This window comes from Garra rufa, chromosome 15, assembly GCF_049309525.1.
Source record: "Garra rufa chromosome 15, GarRuf1.0, whole genome shotgun sequence".
NCBI classification, from domain to species: Eukaryota; Metazoa; Chordata; class Actinopteri; order Cypriniformes; family Cyprinidae; genus Garra; species Garra rufa.
The window spans coordinates 32,358,678-32,380,057 of record NC_133375.1 but is presented as its reverse complement, the minus strand read 5'-3'; the positions used below and the strand labels follow the sequence as shown (position 1 = coordinate 32,380,057).

General features: G+C 36.7%; 1 protein-coding gene across 1 annotated transcript in view; it reads left to right on the top strand.

The window, feature by feature from the left end:
* The window catches only part of cacna1ea (calcium channel, voltage-dependent, R type, alpha 1E subunit a), a 123,865-nt gene that overhangs the window by 3,901 nt on the left and 98,584 nt on the right, over positions 1-21,380 (top strand). The window contains exons 2-3 of the mRNA XM_073819857.1: positions 9,813-9,918; positions 10,501-10,640. Coding sequence (XP_073675958.1) covers positions 9,813-9,918; positions 10,501-10,640 — 246 coding nt within the window. The remainder of the gene's footprint in view (positions 1-9,812; positions 9,919-10,500; positions 10,641-21,380) is intronic.

Genomic DNA, 21,380 nt, shown 5'->3' with positions numbered 1-21,380 from the left:
GTCGGTGATCACTTTAGGCAGATTTTAAGCATATGGTCACACATCTCTCGCTCTTAGACTGAGAGCTTCAGGGCACTGAAGAGACGGAGGCTCTGTTAATGGTGCTGTAATGACTTGGCATTGCCCCAAAATAAATGCAAGAGTCTGTTCCTCAGAGAAAGGAGCAAACTACATCCTATGGGAGTGATACTCAAGTGTATTACAAGAGAAAAGATCAACGGCATAATTACATATATGTTGTAGACTCATTATGTTTTGTATTTGGAGTCAGTAATAGCTAATGGTAACAAGTTGGCAGTATTTTTAGGACATTAGAGCTGTTCACACCCGTGTGAGAAATTGCTTATAAGAGTTTTGTTCCAAAACCCAGCGAACTGCCTACGGAGGGAACATTTTAAAGCATCATAAGCGTGGCGCTGAGGCAAAGACTGTTCTACAAGGTAGGCGTCTTAATTATGCTGCCTCTTAAGGTACCTCGTTTTGATCAAGGTTTCTAAGGTTACCATCACATATATCCTATACATGTACAAGTCAATCCCATAATGCACTGTAAGAAAATCTGTGAGATTCCAAGGTGAAAGAAATGTTTATATTATTAATATTGTGGTATCGCGATTGCAAATGGATATGAAACAATAGGTCTTCTAGGCTTAAAGTTTAGTTTTTAAAATATATGTAAACTACTTATTCTAATATAAAAGTTCTTAAAAGTTGTGTTTTGGGCTAGTATGGTTTGGCACAGTATCTGTCAAACAAACTAGAACCGAAAACACAATATGGCTTAATCGCACGTTTCAAAGCAAAGTGTCTACTTCATTCATGTGATTAGCTCCTGATCCAGTGTTTTCCGTGCCTTAGAGCTGCTCAGTTCACAGCGAATGTAGTGAACTTGTTTATTGCATGTGCTGTAAGTTTGGGAATGCAACAGACATAGTTTTGATTTATTTTCGTGGCAGATGATTACAGCATTTTACTAGATTTGTAGTGAGCAGTGGTGTCAAAAGTATTCACATTCATTACTCTGGTAGAAGTATAGATACTAGGGTTTAAAAAGATTTCTGTAGAAGTTGAAGTATCCACTCAAGCTTTTTATTCAAGTAAAAGTGTAAAAGTACTGGTTTCAAAACTGCTTAAAGTATAAAAGTAAAAGTAATGTAAGGAAAAAAATGCCATTAAGGACAAAAGCTTAGGCCGTGCCACAGGGGCCTATTGTGCACTACCCCACCTTTTCAAAAAAAAAAAAAAATTCTAAAGGCCATAATGACTATAATGCTATATTAAAATGTTAATGTTGAAAAATTTGGGATGCACTAGGCTACCTGTTTCAGCCGCATATATGCCCATTGAAAATTTACGCATTTTAGTACAATGCAAATACATTAAAGAACCATATATGTGTACTACATACGTCTGCTATGTCCAGTGTTGGGGATAACGAGTTACAAAGTTAGTATGTTGCCCGCGAGTTTGAACATCCAAAATGCAGTTTAAATGCAGCTTCAAAGGGCTCTAAATGATCCCAGCCGAGGAAGAAGGGTTTTAGTGAAACGATCTGTTATTTTGTAAAAAATGTAAAATTTATATACTTTTTAACCTCAACTTAACCTTATCTTGTCTAGCCCTGTGATGTGCATGCATACTCTGTGTACTCCGGTTCAATACAGTAAGGGTTGAAAAACTCCCATCTCATCTTCTTTGCATGTTCACTTTGTAAACACTGGGTCGGTACTTCTGGTTGGAGGAGAATTTTTTGGGGATTGTTTAGAGCCCTTTGAAGCTACATTTAAACTGCATTTTGGAATTCAAACTCGCAGGCACCGTAGAAGTCAACTATATGGAGAACATTTCTAAAATGTTTTTCTTAAGAAACATAATTTCTTTACGACTGAAGAAAGAAAGACATGAACATCTTGGATGACAAGGGAGTGAGTAAATTATCTGTACATTTTTGTTCTGGAAGTGAACTTCTACTTTAGATTTTCTTAGTTAAAAACATTGGGTTGGAGCTCTTAATGTGCATTAGATAGAATAATTTAATTTAAAAATATACACAATTTAATTTTTTTCCCAAGAATTCATTTGTCTTCTTTTAAATATCGTACCGTGGACTTAAAGTTTGTTTTCGCTGCATGTTTCAAAGCAAAAGCGCATATTTCATTCACGTGATTAGTTCACAGTGAGAGAAGAAAAAATACCCTAGGCAGCTACATATGTCAGCTCACTAGGTTTTGGAAAATGCATATTTGTAAGCATTCTTTTTGGTAAACTTTCTCTGGTTCTGAATGTTTAACTAGGCATTGTGCATATGTGACCCTGGACCACAAAACCAGTCATAAGGTTAAATTTTACAAAACTGAGATGTATATATAATATGAAAGCTCAGTAAATAAGCTTTCTATTGATGTATGGTTTGTTAGGATAGGACAATATTTGGCCGAGATACATCTATTTGAAAATCTGGAATCTGAGGGTGAAAAAAAATCAAAATCCTGAGAAAATCACCTTTAAAGTTGTCCAAATTAGGTTCTTAACAATGCATATTACTAATCAAAAATTACATTTTGATACATTTACAGTAGGAATTTTACAAGAAATCTTCATGGAACATGATCTTTACTTAATTTCCTAATGATTTTTGGCATAAAAGAAAAATCAATAATTTTGACCCATGCAATGTATTTTTGGCTATTGTTACAAACATACCCCAGCGACTTAAGACTGGTTTTGTGGTCCAGGGTCACATATGTTTTGTTTGGAATACATGTATTGCAACATGTATTTTGAAATAAAATGTAATGTATGAATGTGTGAATGGGATTGTAAAGTTTAAGGTTAATGTGTCTAAATATCATTCGGTTTGCATTTCTGTTGCAAGCATCCTAAATGGATGGTTCTTGTTGCATCAGATTGCACTGTATGACAGCTGTGGCAGACTAGGCAAAGTATTACCTCCTGCCATGTCTCATAATTATAATGCAGCTGAACAATGTAGGGAACAGCTGTTGAATAAGACTTTATAGGTGCGTTTTCGCTGTCAAACAAAGACATTGTGACCTTCCCAAGGGCAAACTAGCTCCCATGTTAGTCTGTCAAGCCCTTTTTGAGTGTTTTTCTAGATGCTGATGACATAAGTCAAGATGTCATCAGGATGCTACTGTTTATGTTGTTATGGTTTCTACAAGGTTACATTGAAGCTCTTATATAAAAAATAGCTTTGATAAAAAGAAAGCTGAATCTCTATGAGTTAAAAAACCTATCTTGCTCCAATTTAGATGCATGTCTCCCACACAGTGTTCATTTGTATGGGAGGAACAGTCAGCATTTGCCTGTGGTAGTATCGGACGCTGCCCAATTTTGCTAATCTTGTTTCTTTTTAATAATACTTTCCTTTTTTAGATTTACTAATGTGATACATCATGGGATTTCATCAGAGGAGTGAGTTTTAATTGTAGACTCTTGAAATATATCTGAAATCAGTGGCTTTTCAAAAGGATAAACGCTTAAGCTTGTTAACATGGGTTTGTGTTATATCATTAGTGTCACAAGGAGGGTCAGAGACGTGCGGATCCATTTGCAGCATTTTATTGATACAAAACAAACACAAAGGGGCAGGCAGAAATCGTGGTCAAACACAGGCAGAAAGGTCGGGGCTGGCAGCGAGAATCAAAACACGGGGAGTAGTCCAGGAATCAAACACAGGGAAAACAAACACGGAAAGAAACGCTCGGAAATACAGACCATACGGAACAATAAGACTTCGCAAGGAAGTGTGTGTGTCTGTGGCTTAAATGCATGTGGGTAAATGTGAAACAGGTGTGTGCAGCAATCAGTTCAGTGGGAAACAAGGAGCAGCTGTGTGCAGTGATTGGTGCAGTGGCTTATGGGGATTGCAGTCCAGAATGTGTGTGCAAGAGTTCATGATGAGAAGACAGACCAGATACATGACAATTAGTGTGTTTATAATAGATTTTTTAATTAATTAATTAATTATTTTTTACTGCAGTGGATACACTGTGTCTTAAATGATTAGTTCACTTCCAGAATAACAAATTCCTGATAATTTACCCACCCCCATGTCATCCAAAATGTTCATGTCTTTCTTTCTTCAGTCGCAAGGAAATTACGTTTTCCTGAAAACATTCCAGGATTTTTCTCCATATAGTAAACCTCTATGGTTCCCTTCCAAATTGCAGTTTCAATACAGCTTCAAAGGGCTCTACACAATCCCAGCCGAGGAATAATGGTCTTGTCTAGCATTTGTGGTTAAAAAAAAATAAATAAATAAAAATTAAGAAAATGACCAATCGTTTCGCTAGATTAGACCCTTATTCCTCAACTGGGATCGTGTACAGCCTTTTGAAGCTGCATTGAAACTGCAGTTAAGAAGTTCAAACCCTTAGGAACAAGATACTCCAGAATGTGACGTTAACAACCAATGATGTTGTGTTTTATGTACAGTTATGAAGAGAGAGATTTTGGACCAATGAGATAAAATTGGGCTAAAGAGATCAGATTGAGCAGGGTTACACATCAGGAATATAAACTAAGCAAACAACTAAATGAGTCGCAATATGGGTTATAATCAGGAAAATTTAGATTTTTAAATCTAAATTTTAAAATGTAAAATTAATTCAAAGTAATTTTTAAATTACATTTTGAATTGAATTTGTCTACTGTAAATGAAATAAAAAAAAGACACACCTTTCCTCATGTATACACACATACATGCACACACAGAAGCCTGGGGCATAACCAAAGGTCACACCGGTTTGCAAAACAGCATGTTCACGAGCCCTGTGTGGTGCAGCATCGACAACCTGTGTGTGAGAGCGGTAATTTAGGAAGGCTTTGTTTGAAGTGCTGCTCGACGTGTGATTTGAGCTCAGGCTGATGGAGTGCTGGGAAGAGGGACAGAGATGTGTCTGGAGAGAGAAGCAGTCATTTGGTGGATTGGAAAACTTACAGATGGAGCCATTAGGGAAGAACATGTTTGTTAGGGAGTGTGTGTAGGCAGTGAATGTCGAGGAGGGGTGGAAGCACGTGCTGTTGTCTCTGTTAGTGACGCACATGGGAAGGAGATCATCAGCTGATGTCATTATTTGGCATCTCGGTTCTTGAAGTGGGCCCGATTGGCCACAGGGTCAGGTGGACAGGTCAGTTGTGGCGGATCGATGGCGTCTGCGGGAAGGACAGCGGCTTAATGAAGCGAGTGGGGCGCTGTGCTGCTCGGCCGGTGGGGAAGCCGCAGCTGTTCGCCCCTCTGATCCCCACTGTGTGGCTGAGGGAGGAAGTACCCCACCGTGCCCATGCTTACTCAATAATTGATCCTGTCAATTGGCCCTAAGCCTCCTTCCAATGAACAGGAGAGGGAGAAACAGGATGTGATGGGGGGTGTTAAGGATCTCTTCATTTGGCTTAATCGGGTTTGGAAAACCACCTGAGGAATGACTTTTTCTGTGTTTAAGTTCTATAATCAGGTCCCTGGTGCATCTACCAACCCAGAAAATGTAAAAAAGGACAACCAATTTTGTTTTCGCAAGCGACAATGGTGTACCAGTTCTAACTGTTCTGTCTTTGCCTTCACAGTCAAGCACAGAACACTATTTAGAGTCCCAGCCTCACAGGAGACAAAAGAATATTTATTTATTTACTGTATATTACGCTGCTGCCACACAGAGCTGTTTACCTTCACGGACATAAGCAACTGTTTTTGTAACTTGTGTTTTTTTTTTAACATAAACTTGTGGGTATTTGACAGTTTAATAAGACATGAAAGAGAATAGTTTAGTACTTACATTTTTTTGGCAGATTATCTGAGTTACGAGCTGTAAAGGCACAGTCCTATTTTGGAAAAGTGGGTGGGGAGCAGCAGCTCATTTGCATTTAAAGAAACAGTCATGAAAACAGTGTGTTTCTGCTTCTACTAAAAACAGGCATTTTCAAAATGATATAATAAATGATCTGTGTATTTTGAGCTGAAACTTCAGACATATTCTGGGGACACCTTACAACTGAAGTAAAAAGTTTAGTTGGCTGAATCTGCTAAATATTAATTATTTTACCAAAATGAAAGGGATCATACAAAATGCATGTTATTTTTTATTTAGTACTGACCGAATATATTTCACATAAAAGACGTTTACATATAGTCCAAAAGAGAAAATAATGACCACGTTCAAAAGTTTACTTACACTTGATTCTTAATACTGTGTTGTTACCTCAACAATGACTGATTTTGAGATCCATCTTTTCAAATTGCTCACTGATGCTTCAGAAGGAAACACGATGCATTAAGAGCCAGGGGGGTGAAAACCTTTTGAATTTAAAGATCAGGGTAAATTTAACTTATTTTGTCTTCTGGGAAACATGTATGTATCTTCTGTAGCTTTTGAAGGGCAGTAATAAAATGAAAAAAATATGATATTTAGGCAAAATAAGAAACATTTTAATTGTTCAAATGTTTTCACCCCCTGGCTCTTAATGCATCGTGTTTTCTTCTGGAGCATCAGTGAGCATCTGAACCTTCCGTAATAGTTGTATATGAGTCCCTCAGTTGTCCTCAGTGTGAAAAGTTGGATCTTAAAATCATACAGTCATTGTTTGAAAGGGTTCAAATACACAAAAATGCTGAAAAACCAAGTTCCATTTGTGGAACCTAAAAGATTTTTCTGAAGAACAGCGAGCAAATTAACTGTTCAGGACCAACAAGGGACTAATGAACAACTACCCTTAAAAAAAAAAAAAACATAACTGTGGTAACAACACAGTATTACAAAATCCTCTTGAACAGGGTAATTTTTATAAATACAACTATTATCTTCTCTTGTGGACTATATCTCTTAATCAGGTCAGTACTTAACAAAAAATAACATGCATTTTGTACGATACCTCTTATTTTGGTCAAATAATTATTTATTGTGAAACATATTGTATATCATATTGTAAAAAGGGGCATAGGTGTCCTTTAAAGAAAGAAAGTTTTTGCGTCTTGAGTGCCAAATCAGAACGATGCTTATTAGAACGCATATTAGAACGATTTCTGAAGAATCATGTGACACTGAAGCTCAGAGTGATGGCTGCTGTAGATTCAGTTTTGCCCTCACAGGAATAAATTGCATTTTAAAATCTTAAACTTCATATCATACACGTTATCTGAAAATAGAAGACACTTATTTTAAATTATAATAAATAAATCTGTCAAAAACATTGAAAAAATGTTGAGCAGGATTTGGAGGCAATGAGAGTTTATAGAATGATATCGCAGAAACAGATACTAAACAAACAGTTTTTTGTTGGTTGATTATCATAGCTAATTTGGACAAAAAAGCGGTCTTTATTGGTTATGGCTTTATCGTGTCATGTCTAGTCAGAACACAGTGTTAGAGTGATGTTATAAATATCATAATTTTACATCTCTCTCTCTTTCTCTCCATGCATTTATTCTCTGAACTTTCTTCCTCTCATGCTCCAAGCTTTCATTGGATTGAAATGCAATTCATTCTTTTTGCTCACTAAAAAGCACTTTGAACTATATCACATTCCATTGCCACTTACTTGCACTGTTTTTTTTTTTAAATATGTTCCAGTAAAATAAAAATAGACTGAGAAAGTTTGGAAGAGAGAGAGTTTGCTGATAAAGTCACGAAAGGTAATGGCGATACCTGCGTGATCCTGTGGCTAGACTATTCAGTATTGCACGATTTCCTAAACTTATTAAGAGCTGATCTGAAGAAATATTGAGTATTGTGTGTCATGGTGGATACATTGAAAGGATGTTTGTGCAGTCGGTATTGATTGTACGAATGCATTCAGCAGCATGTAGAGAACACCGATGGCTCATAGACCATATTAACTCTGAGTACTGACTTATGGCAGACAGGAGAGAGCCTGTTGCCACGGATACTGCTCTCTCTCTCTGTCTCTCTTTCGCTCTTTCTCAGATTGCAATGGCTGTAGTCTCTCTTCCTCTCTTTCTGTGTTCGTCTCACACTCTTTGCTGTTTGTAAAAGCTAAAATAATGTATCTGTTTATTGACTCCAAATTAACTGTTGAGAAGTGAAATACTTTAACAGCTTTTTAAGGTGAGATACAAGTTACCAGCAACAAGTTTTTTTTTAAAGTAATACTGTGTCAAATAGCAAAAAAGTATTAAGCCCATGCATGTATACTGTCTATTTTAGCAAAACGTATGTTGAATTTACTGTTTATGCCAATGCCAACTTGTTGACTTGACACTAGCATTATGCTACTAGAATAAGAACTCAGCAAAGTCTGGGCTTTAATTTAATTACCACAAACTGAGGAAAGGAAAGGCAAAGAAGAGAGAGAGACTTCCCTAGAGGCCTGTCCTCCAGTTGCCTGTTCTATTTGTACTAACCTCTCTCTGTTGTACTGAAATCTTCTCTGTCTTAAGCAGATTTGGGCTCTTTTATTTACCGTTTTCTTGTCCCCAATCACACTGGCAGAAATTGGCAGGTGCCTACATTGCAAAATCCAATATTTTTTTGGTTCACATGCAAATCAGTGGCTGACTGTGAACTCACAACCACCAGGAGTCCTGAAAACATCTTGTGAACTGCTGCTCTCTCTCATTTGACAGGACGAGGCAATGCTCTTCATGCACTCATTGGCTGTCTGTGAGGGAGAGAGAGCACTACACTTTTATTAAAAATAAGACATTATATAAGTACATTTCACAAGTATTCATACCCTTAACTCAGTACTAAGTTGAAACACCTTTAAGCCTCAAGTCTTTTTGGGTCTGATGCGACAAGTTTTGCACATGTGCATTTGGCAGTTATCTGCCATTCTTTGCTTCATCTCCTCACCTCTCAAGCTTTGTTGGCTTGGATGGAGTCTGGCAGACTTGTGAGTTGTCTATAAGCCACTCTTGCTGTGTGCTTAAGGTCATTGTTCTGTTGAAAGGTGAACCTTTTGCCGTCTGAGGTTCTGAATGCTTCAGAATAGGTTTTCATTAAGGCTGTTATTTCTAACAATCTGAAAGTTCTTTAGGTGCTTTGTTGCAAAGTGGGTTTTCATGTGTCTTCACTGAGGAAAGGATTCAGTTTGGCCACACCGCCATAAAGCCTAGATCGGTGGAGTGTTGCAGTAATGTTTGTCCTTATGTAAGTTTCTTCCATCTGCATATATGATCATGCAGCTCAACTAGAGTGACCATCAGCTTCTTGGTCACCAGTCTAACCAAAGCCCTTCTCCATCAATTGCTCAGTCTGGCCAGGAGGCCAGCTCTAGGAAAAGTCCTAGTTTTCCAAACATCTTCCATTATATGGATAATGGAGGCTACATGCTTCTGTAAACCTTCAAAGCAGACTTACCTAGATCTGTGCCTTGACGCAATCCTGTCTCTGAGCTCTACAGGCACTTCTTTTGACCTCAGGGCTTGGTTTTTGCTCTGATGTGCATTTTCAGTTGTTAGACCTTTTATTGAGAGGTGTGTGCCTTTCCAAATCATACTCATTCAAATGAATTTGCCACAGGTTAACTCCATTCGAAGTGTAGTAACATCAACAAAAGTGTCCCAGAAAAGGGTATGAATATTTATGCAATGTAATCATTTCATTTTTTTTAATTCTAATCCATTTGCAAAGTTGTTACAAACATGTTTTGTGCTTTGTCATTATGGTGTATGAAGTGTAAATTGATGTGAAAAAAAAAGATTCAAAGCAGTTTAACAATGAAAGGGTATGAATACTTTTGCAAGGCACTGTATATTTAAGTATGTGCTGTTTAACTTTTCACAACATCATCAATCTGTCTTAAGTATGCACTCTTCCTTAACCTTCCTCCTCAACTCCGTTTGAATACATGATCCTGGCCACAATTATCGCCAACTGCATCGTCCTGGCCTTGGAGCAGCACCTGCCTGGAGAGGACAAGACGCCCATGTCAAAGAGACTTGTGAGAACTCGTTTACTTAAATAAATATACATATATAAATCTTTCAGCTGATTTTCTGTTTGCATTTGAAAGAAACATTGTTTATGCAAATCATTTATTATAAATGAACCCTTTTGGCCTAGTTATCTACTTACGGATGCGTTTATAGCAATTTGTGTAATGAGAGAACCTACTATTCCAGATCAGTCTAGAGAACACAGTTATCTCTAAATGTAGCACAGCCCTTCTCTCTTGTGCGCTCATATTCTTTTCTTTCTCATATTCTTTGTTCTTGACAACTTTATTCAGACTGTAGTTTCCCCCATTGAATCACTCACCACAAGCTAATTATTTCAAATCAAAGAGTGTTTCCCTACTGTTTTACTTCTGTGACATATTTCTGAGTGCTTGTTTAAATAGAGGCAAGTAGTGGCACTTTTAACTGACTAAATAAAACCTCAGTTAAAACCAAGACCTTAATAATAGAGTTGTTAAAAAGAACATTCCAAATCTAATGCGCACACTATCTAGATGGCATTTTTAGGGCTTTTTATATAGGTAGTGTATGTGTTCTCACACCCAATCCATTTCTCTTTTTTTCAGGAAAAAACAGAGCCCTACTTTATAGGAATGTTTTGCTTTGAAGCCGGAATAAAAATCATTGCTTTGGGATTTGTATTCCACAAGGGCTCGTACCTGAGGAATGGCTGGAACGTCATGGACTTCATTGTCGTCCTAAGTGGGTGAGTGACAAGTGCTACTATCTTCTGAATGACGCTGGGTTTGCTGATTTGAAACATTTCCAGGAATTCCAGACTTTGCTTGTAGATTACAGTTAGCAGGTTAACCTTTTGAATAGTATCCCTGTATTTTGCACTGTAGAATAGAAGAGTGTTTCCTTGCGGGCAGGATTCTGCATTGGCGAGATGTTGCACAACAGAAGTTTGTGGATTTGCTGAAATTCGCTGGACTTTCGCCTCATTTTACCTCATTTAACTCTGCTTGATTGAATCATCTGGGGAGAGTGTTAACTTTCAGACCAGGCTGAGTGGAGAAATGAACAGCACCTTGAAAACACTCCAATGCCAAGAACAGATATTGCGTTAGCGCTGTCAAAACAGCAGTGTCAAGAAGTGCTCTCCTCAAGGGAAAGGCTGCTGCAGCTTTCATTTGCAGAGTAAACCACAATTTAGAAGCCTGGGTGAAGGGCAGTGGCCATTTTGCTCAGTACCGTAATGTTTCATCTGTTTTTCAGAGAAGACGGCTATCTAAAAGAGAAAGAAGGCAGGCAAGGAAAAAAAAGAGCAGACACACATACACAGTGCAACGTAACGATACATATGAAATATTAATCGCTGTCACAGTGTTAAAGTACAAAGGGAGATGGGCTTCTTAGAGAATTTTACATGATTCCAGCTCGCTTTCATTATTGATGAGCCCTGGATCTTTGTCTGGTTTAAGAGAGGAAGAAAATGTGAGAAGGACTTTAACCTCTCAACCCCAATTTCTCATGGGCCCATAAGATGTATACTGACACCTGACACGCACACACAGCAATAACAACACACAAGCACCCTTGTGCGCCTGTAAGTCAGGACAAAGTTGGTTATACACATCATAAAGGCAAGTAATCATCAGAAGCAAGATATAATCATTTTAGAGACAGCACAGGCGCAGCACTGAGGTCTCGTAATCATAAGGTTCAGACTGGCTGAAGTGTAATTAATTTGATGACTGAGAGTCTAAAAACCCTTTAACATGACTCACATCAAGAAATCTCTCAACAGAAATGCCATAGGTAGCTTTGACCTCAGCATGTTTCCTACACAAATCTCCAAGACTGCATTTGCAGTTGAGCTCAAAAGTTTAGATACACCTTGCAGAATCTGCAAAATGTTAATTATTTTAGCAAAATAAGAGGGATCATACAAAATGCATGTTATTTTTTATTTAGTACTGGCCTGAATAAGATATTTCACTTAAAAGACGTTTACATATAGAAAATAATAGTTAGATTTTTTAAAAAGGACATTTCAAAGCATTAACATACACTTGATTCTTAATAATGTGTTATTACCTGAATGATCCACAGTTGTTTTTTGTTTAGTGATAGTTGTTCATGAGTCCCTTGTTCGTCCTGAACAAGTAAACTGGAAAAACGATGCATTAAGAGCTGGGGGATGAAGACTTTTGAACAGAATGAAAATGTTCTTATTCTTATTTCTTATTAGTATCATATTTTTTTTCATTTAGTACTGCCCTTCAGAAGCTACAGAAGATATATACATGTTTCCCAGAAGACAAAATGAGTCAAATTTAGCCTGATCTTTAAATTCAAAAAGTTTTCACCCCCTTAATGCATCGTGTTTCCTTCTAATGCATCAGTGAAAAGATGGATCTCAAAATCATACAGTCATTATTGGAAAGGGTTCAAAAGCACAAAAATGTACACAAAAATGCTGAAAAACCAAAAAATTGGTAGGACCTGAAGGATTTTTCTGAATAACAGTGGGCAGTTTAACTGTTCAGGACAAACAAGGGACTCATGAAAAACTAAAGTCACTAAACAAAACACACACACACACACACACACACACACACACACACACACACACACACACACACACACACACACACACACATGTTGGGTTTACATGTTTTATGGGGACATTCCATAGACGTAATGGTTTTCATACTGTACAAACCGTATTTTCTATGGCCCTACACCTACCCTACACCTAAACCTAGCACTCACAGGAGATTGTGCACACTTTTACTTCCTCAAAAAAACTCATTGTGCATGATTTATAAGCCTGTTTCCTCATGGGGACCTGAAAAATGTCCCCACAACATGATGAATACCAGGTACACACACACACACACACATACACACACACACACACACACACACACACACACACACACACACACACACACACACACACACACACACACACACACACACACACACAGCTGTGGATGATTCAGGTAAGAACACAGTATTAAGAATCAAGTGTATGTAAACTTTTGAATGGGGTAATTTTTATAAATTCAACTATTATTTTCTCTTGCGGACTATATGTAAACTATGGAATGCCAAGGCTGACGTAATTATAAATTATTTATTATTTTGCCTAAATATCATATTAGTACTGCCCTTTAGATGCTACAGAAGATACTTACATGTTTCCCAGAAGATGAAAAAAGTTACATTTACCCTGATCTTCAAATTCCAAAAGTTTTCACCCCCAGCTATTAATGCATATTTTTTTTCTTCTGGGGCATCAGTAATTTTGCTCTTTTGTTCTGTAGATTATCTATTACATATAATGTGACAGTTAATTTCTTAATGTCTTCGACGTTGTGTCGTACAACTTGATGTTTCTATATATAAACAGGATCAGTCTCTCTGGCATCCTGGTTATATTTCTGTGCTGGCGCTACCCGCATAATGATATGCCATGCTGATTATCTGGTTGTCTTTGGTTGATGAGGTCAGAGTTGAAATTGATTGAACTTGAAGTGTCATGTTACTACTCTTGCCCTGTGTGCAAGGTGTTGCCCGCTGCAGCTGGATGATTCCTAGAGTACATCATTTTTCAAACGGAACAAAGGTGTAAAGTCGGTTGTATTTTGCATATGTGTAGATGAAATGTAGGCGGTCAGATCTGCACAAGTTTTCTCTGTTCCTTTCACTTGCACTCATCCTGTCTGTGTTCCTCCATCTAGATGAAATGGTGAGGCAGTATTTCATCAAAGCCTTGCACCCTCATTAGGAGTTGAGTGAAGATTATAAGATCTGGTGCTATCAGATGAGTCATAGTCGCTCATTAGATTTTAATGAAGTCGTGTGCACAGAGAACAAGGAGAAAGAATGGAAAATGAATGATCGAGAGAGACAGGAAGTGGGTGCGAAGCTCAAATATTTGACATTGTTACTACATAAAAACTGGATTTAAAATGGATAATAATTGCAGTTATTATTTTGTCAATTTATTAATTTTACTAATTAAGTTACTGTTGTAAAAGCTTGCAACAGTGGCATGCCAAGTAATTACAAATGCACAATGCCTATTGTCTTACTGAATGTATTGTTTCAGGTCTTTATTTATTAATTGGAAACTGATTAGTTTGTGAACGCAAACTAAAACTAACAAAAAGAAAAGCATTTTGGTTTATTACAAAGGCAAACTTGACTGAATCTTGCACTGTAAGGCCAGGAATGGGTCTTAAAGTAAACAGGTCCAGTTTAGATTTTTTTTAAGCACATATTGCCTGGTTCATCCAAATACTGCATTGAAACGTTGGTTGACACTAAATTCATATGTTCTTGTGTCATTTCCAGTGTCGCAGAATTCACAGTTATCAGTGTACGCGGGCGTGTTTTTGTGCTAGTTATCATTCCTCCGCTCTTGACTGTGTCTTAGCAGCGTTGTGTACAGGAAGTACAGATTAGCGCAGTATGGTGGCGTGGTGCAGAAGTCTGATTGTATAGTCACTGTGAGTAGGTGGATAAATGGGTTGCCAGTCCTTCCTTAAAGCCTATTATCGGCTGGCTCAGGACTCCAGTCATTTAAATGCAAATGGTGTCTTTGCAATCTTGGGTCTGGTTGCAAGTCAACATCCAGCACCCAGAATCTTGGGGAATGAGAGGACCTCATCCCTAATGGCGTTAATAAGCACTGGTGTCTACTAGTCACCCGCCCCCTCTTTAAGCTGTGGGCATGTGGCATGGTGTACTCCCCTTGCACACTCTATCTGTGCCTCTGCGGCTCTGCCAAACGCATAGAGCTCTCTCAGAGACCCTGATAAGCATCCTTCAAATCCACCGACATCAGTCTGCGCAGCCAATTTGATGAAAACGTGCGTGCGTGACAGTAAACATGATTTCTTTGGATGATGAAAATGATGAATTTATCTGGTATAGTGCTTGTGTACTCAAAAACAAACAGCAGTACTAAAACAGTACTTTTTTTTTTACTTTTAAACACATATCTCTCACAAGTCCAAGTGCTGATATTGTTTGTATATTTTTTTCCCATTAAACGTGTATTTAGGGAGCCATTCAAATTTGTCAGTCAAAAGTTTTTTAAAATGGTCTGCTCATCAAGGCTGTGTTTATTTGATTAAAAATACAGAAAAAACTGTAATATTATGAAACATTATTGCAATTTAAAATAGTGTTTTTCTATTTAATATACTTTAAAATAGAATTTATTTCTGTGATGCGAAGCCGAATTTTCAACATTATTACTCTAGTCTTTAGTGTCACATGATCCCTCAGAAATCATTTTAATACGCTGATTTATTATTAATGTTGAAAACTGTTGTGCTGCTTAATATTTTAACCTGTGATATTTTTCAGGATTCTTTGATGTGTAAAATGTTAAAAAGAACAGCATTTATTTAAAATAGAAATGTTTTGTAACAATATACACTACCGTTCAAAGTTTGGGGTCAGTCAATTTTTCATTTCTTTCTTTGTTTGAAAGAAACGAATACTTTTATTCAGCAAGTGATAGTAAATATTGTTAGAAAATATTTCTATTTTGAATAAAAGCTGTCCTTTTAAACTTTTTATTCATCAAAAAATCCTAAAAAAAGTATCACAGGTTCCAAAAAAAAAAAATTAAGCAGCACAACTGTCTCCAACATTGATAATAAATCAGCATATTAGAATGATTTCTGAAGGACCGTTTGACACTGAAGACTGGAGTAATGGCTAATAAAAATTCAGCATTGCATCACATAAATAAATTATATTTTAAAGAATATTAAAGTAGAAAACTGTTATTTTAAATTGCAGTAATATTACTTTTTTCTGTATTTTGTATTTCTGTATTTTTGATTAAAATAAATGGAACTTTAATAAGCATGAGATACTTCTTTAAAAAAGCATAAAAAAATCTTCCTGATCCCAAACTTTTGAATGGCAGTGTGTTTTTTAGACATGTGTTGCAAAAAATGCTTTTAAAAATGCATTTTTAGAGAATTTTAGAGTCTTTCCAGTAAACTAGACTGGATTTCGCCTGTGAAAATTCGCTGATAAATGGTAAATCTAACCTTCAAAACAGTAATTTGGAGTAGTTTATCTTCAATATGATTTGCTGAATGAGCTCTTTTATGTGAATAACAATAAACCAAGACATTATTCAGAAAAAATAAATGTATTTAGACTAAGCTTGGTAAAACATACAACAAGGTCAAACTCTTAGACAGTAGTAGGCAGTGACCATGTTGTGTGAATTTGGCTTGCTGGAAGATAAAAATTGTAGTAATTTCCTGCCAGACTTGCTGCTATGATACATTTCAGAGTGGGACCTACTGTTGTATGCCATTTTAAATAAAATGGTCAAAGCTTGGCTGGTTAGCATGGCCTCATTAGCCTGCTGGCTAGATACCATAAGTACAGCATCTGGATCTAAAAACATTTTTCATTATTGACTGCTATTCAAATTTGCTTTGTATTTTGAATTGCAGAATCTGCAAATTGTTATGAATAGTACTTTGAATAGTACTGTAAACATCTGTTATTTGTGACCCCACAAAACCAGTCATAAGGATCCATTTTTAAAAAATCTGGAATCTGAGGGTGCAAAAAAAATCTAAATATTGAGAAAATTGCCTTTAAAGTTGTCCAAATGAAGTTCTCAGCAATGCATATTACTACTAAAAATTAAGTTTTGATATATTTACGATAGGAAATTTATAAAATATTTTCATGGAACATGATCTTTACTTAATATCCTATAATGATTTTTGGCATAAAAGAGCAATTGATTATTTTTGACCCATACAATGTATTTTTGATTATTGCTACAAATGTACCCATGCCACTTAAGACTGGTTTTGTGGGTTTTGTAGGCTTAGTACTAAATAAAAAACAAAAAGCTGTTTTTATAATCCCTCTTGCTTTTTTTTAACGGACATTTCGCAGATTCTCCATATTATGACTAGCATTAGTATGCTATTCTGGATTTCGTCAAAATTTCCACTGTCATTGTACTGTTGACCCCATGTTTAACATTCATATCCACCTGTTATAATTAGATTAGAAAAGCAGAATCACAGTGTCGGAAAAACACTCTAAGCTCCAATTAATGCTAGGTTATCATGCCTGAAGACAGGTAACAAATGTAAACACACATCCTAATGAGATTGTGTGCCTGGCCTGTTTCACATAAACCCAGCGGTAGCCTAATTATCATAAACAGCTGTTGATTAATTGATTGATCAGTTTAAATCTGCGCTCCCCGTCTCCCTGCGGCTGTTTGCTGTAAAGAAACCGCGGCGTGAGGCTGCAGTAATTTCTACTCTTGGCGAACAAGCAGAAGCATATAGGCGCTCTCGCTCCTGACAGGAGTTATGAGTTCGTCTGCCGGGAGCCTGTCGCACCACGGAGGTGTCCGCGCTCTGACAGGACAGACAGCTGTCATCCGTGCACGGCCCACATTGTTCTAGCAGGGCTTTACACCCCCGCTATTTTTAAGAAGCGCTAGGCTCGAAGGGACAATACTGTAATAGAGGGAGCTGGGTAGCGTCGGAGCAGGGAAAAAGAGCTTGCCTTAGTTTTACCCCAGCTCACCTGTCACAGGCTTGCTGGAGGAAACCCAGCTGATATATTCATAATGAGGAGATGTAGAAGACAACATCAACTGGACTTGTAGATATCACTGGTTCGCACTTGGAAAGAAATATTGGCTGCATTCTTTTTCCCACATTTCTGCGACACACTAAAAGTATATACTTCACTGGTGATGGGGAGGTACATACTTATGAATTCAGTGAGACAGCATGCCAGTATTGTTATGTGATTGTTAATATATGTTAATATATTCGCTATGTTTGCTCTGGGGACCTACAGTATAGCGTGCTATTTTTAATGCAATTCTTGCGTTTACAAGACCACCTATGAGAACATGCATGTAAACTAAGCTTGTGTGTTTCATGTGTGCACATTTTGTGTGTTAATTATAGTGCCTGTCTGCTAGCAGCTCCTTTACTGAGCCACGTGACTAGCACAATACAGCTTCTTCACACACTCTATCATTACCTCAGCTGCTGATGTAAGAACAGCAGGCTTGAGTCTTGACTATGAGACGCAGATGCTCCAGTGAACAGGAACAGTGTGAAACTCCATGTCACCCTGAACCCTGAACTGTTGTTTCTATAAAAAGAATTTCTATTTTCTCTGTTTTCAAACACTTTTGCAGCATTTTATTTTTATGCATATGTTCAGGGCTCTACGCTTACTTTTCTTTTAAGGAGCACAGTCAATCTAATCAATAATCAATAAATCTGATCAAAAATGTTCCTTCCCATTACAAGGTGATATTTGACTCCTTAAAGTGAATTAAAGGGGGATGTTTTGTTTTTACCTTTGTAATGGCATTTTTCTGACTTTTTTAAATTATATTTTATAAGCTTTTTACAATTTCTAATTAAAAAACAGAATAAGAACAATTCTAATAAGAATAGGTTACCAATCAAATGAAATCAGTATTAACAAAATGAATTTGTACTACAGAGGTGGCACAGAAAAATACAAAAGTGGCTTGTAGGTGTATTTTTCATGATTAATGAGGCTCAGAGGTTACATGCGCGCAATCAAATTCATAAATTCATGTTGAGATTAATGTTTTAAATATACCATTTTGAATACAGAAATATTAAAGGATTTAAAAAAACTGAAAAGATACTTTAAAAATTAAACTAAAACTGCTGGTAGGTGGCGGCAAGTTAGTGATTGAATTACTGAAACGTTCATTTATTTGATTCGTTCGAACGGTTGATTCATTTAGGAATAAAGCAAGTCACTGTCTTTATGAATAAGAAATTGATTCATTGACTTACTAGATTTATGTTCATTCATAAACGAAACACCACTGTTTGAATGGAGATGCCCAGTGGCTCAGTTGTGACTTGTTTCAAACTATTTTTGATGGCGAAATAGAGCAAAATCAGGTAATAGTGTTATAGTCAGACAATGTAAGTAATTTAATATTAACTTCTTGCTTATTTAACTGTTGTATTAAATCAATATCTCATTTACAAACTCCCTTAAAAATCATTGAAAGCTGTCACTCATCTTAATTCATCGAGATCTCACAAAGTTCAATTACAGTTAGCGAAGCTTTCTATGCTGCACAATCAATCTCTTATTTACACTCTCTCTACACTTTATGAAAGGATTGGTCAGATATGTCTGTGATACATAACTCAACATTGCAAAAACACGTACAAACCTTTGAAGCTCCCCTCAGCACAAACACAAATGCTGATCGGGCTGAATGCTGATTTTTCACAGTCGCAGGCGGTAGTTTTCAGTCGCAAATGCGATATTTCATGACATTTTTGAACCTGCTTCATGATTAAATAACCACTTTACACCAGAAAACTTTACATTGTCTTCAGTGAGGCAGGCCAAAATGTGGGCAGTCATACTGTATGTGATCCTGGACCACAAAACCAGTCTTAAGTAGCACAGGTATATTTTTGGCAAAAATACATTGTATGGGTCAAAATTATTAATACAAAATTATGTCAAAAATTATGTTAAAAATCATTAGGATATAAGGTAACAATCATATTCCATGAAGATATTTTGTGAATTTGCTGCTGTAAATATATCAAAACTTAATTTTTGATTGGTGATATGAATTGCTAAGAACTTAATTTGGAGAACTTTGAAGACGATTTTCTTAATATTTAGACCTTTTTTTTGCACCCTCAGATTCCAGATTTTTAAATAGTTGTATCTTGACCAAATATTGTCCCAACAAACCATACATCAATTGAAAACTTTTCATTTTTATATTTTTATTTATTTAGCCTTCAGATGATTTATAAATCTTCCTTTCAAAAAATTACTCTTATGACTTTTGTGGTCCAAGGTCACATATGTTATGTACCCATAGTTCTATCACAAATTTGACAACTTACAGTAAGACCTATTACTTTCCATGAATGCTCTAAGTGGACATGGGAGTGTTGAGTTGTGAAAATTAGATTATGACTGCATAGTGCATTACATTTACTGTGAAATTGAAATATGTGGCAACATATTGCATTTGTGTGTTTTGGAACAAGTCTAAATTGACTGATTGCAATCAGAGAGTGACCAATCTAACTTCTATTACAGCTGTTTTTTCTAGCCAAGCTCTTTGTCTGATATGATGCATTCTCTCTACTGCCTGTTTGTCTCAATAATTTGGCCGCAACTGATGTATAGATGGTTCATCTTTGAAGTCTGCAGGCATCCAACTGTCATTGAAAATTCTCTGGACCAATCAGCTGTCAGCTTGATTGATTCATATGGACAAGGTGGGGAGTCCAAAAGACCTCACCCCCTGCAGCTTTCTCTTGATGTATTGGTAATGTTCCATATGGCGCTCCAGGATCATATATGTTGATATACTGTACTCTACTGCATGATCTGATCAGAATTAAAGCTGTACGATTAAACGGGTCATAAAAAGGCAGATTCATTAATTCACAAAAACACTGTTCTTCTTTGGCTTTGTTTGGACCCCCCCCCCCCCCCCCAAATATTATATATTATAGACACTGATCTATATAAATGGCTGGACTGCTTGTAGCATTAGGCCTGTTTACACCTGGTCACTTCATGCATTTTCTCTGATCAGTCTGATTTTTTTAAAGTGTCCCATTTACATTTGGCTACATAAATGTGTTTCATCTTTAATTCCTGCACTACATGCGGTGCACTTTCAAATTCAAGACCAAAGACCACAACAGGTGAGAGAGCGGCATCAGCACTTGAAAGATAAGTTAGTGTTACTACTTTTAATAAGGATGATTGTGTGTTAAGTACTGAAGAAATATAAGAAAAACAAATGACTTGCAAAACCTTTTCAAATCCACTCTGAGTCTATGGGAAAGTGAAGATGTTGGACATTAGATGATTTCATTTTATAAAAATAATGAATGTTTATGAATTGATTTTCGCGAGCTCACTGTCTTTTCAAAGCAAAGTGAACTTGACAGTTCAACATCTCTCCATGATCAATTTGCTGGATGATGATCACATGGTCAAGTGTTTTGGTGAAGTGTGTGCTTTAGAGAGATGTAGTTGAAGTTGGTCAGTGATATTTTAATAGGTTTGTGTCAGCGCTGTTGTGTGAAAATGCGTAGGCTGGTATTTCTAGCCAACAGCTGTTTTACTACAACTCCAGGATGAATTGTGACATCAAAAAAAGGATTGTTTTTTAATGAATGGCTTCTTTTGTAAACGGGTATTCATAAATATACGTGTTCAGAAGGTGAAGTTTGAGTATAAAATAGAGTGTATTGCTATAACACAAAGCTGAATTTTCAGCAGCCATTACTTCAGAAATCATACTAATATGTTGATTTAAAGCTCAAGAAACATTTCTTGTTATTGAAGATATTGTAAACAGTTTTTGCTGCTAAATACTTTTTGGCAAACTGTGGAATGCTACCATTCAAAAGTTTGCAGTCAG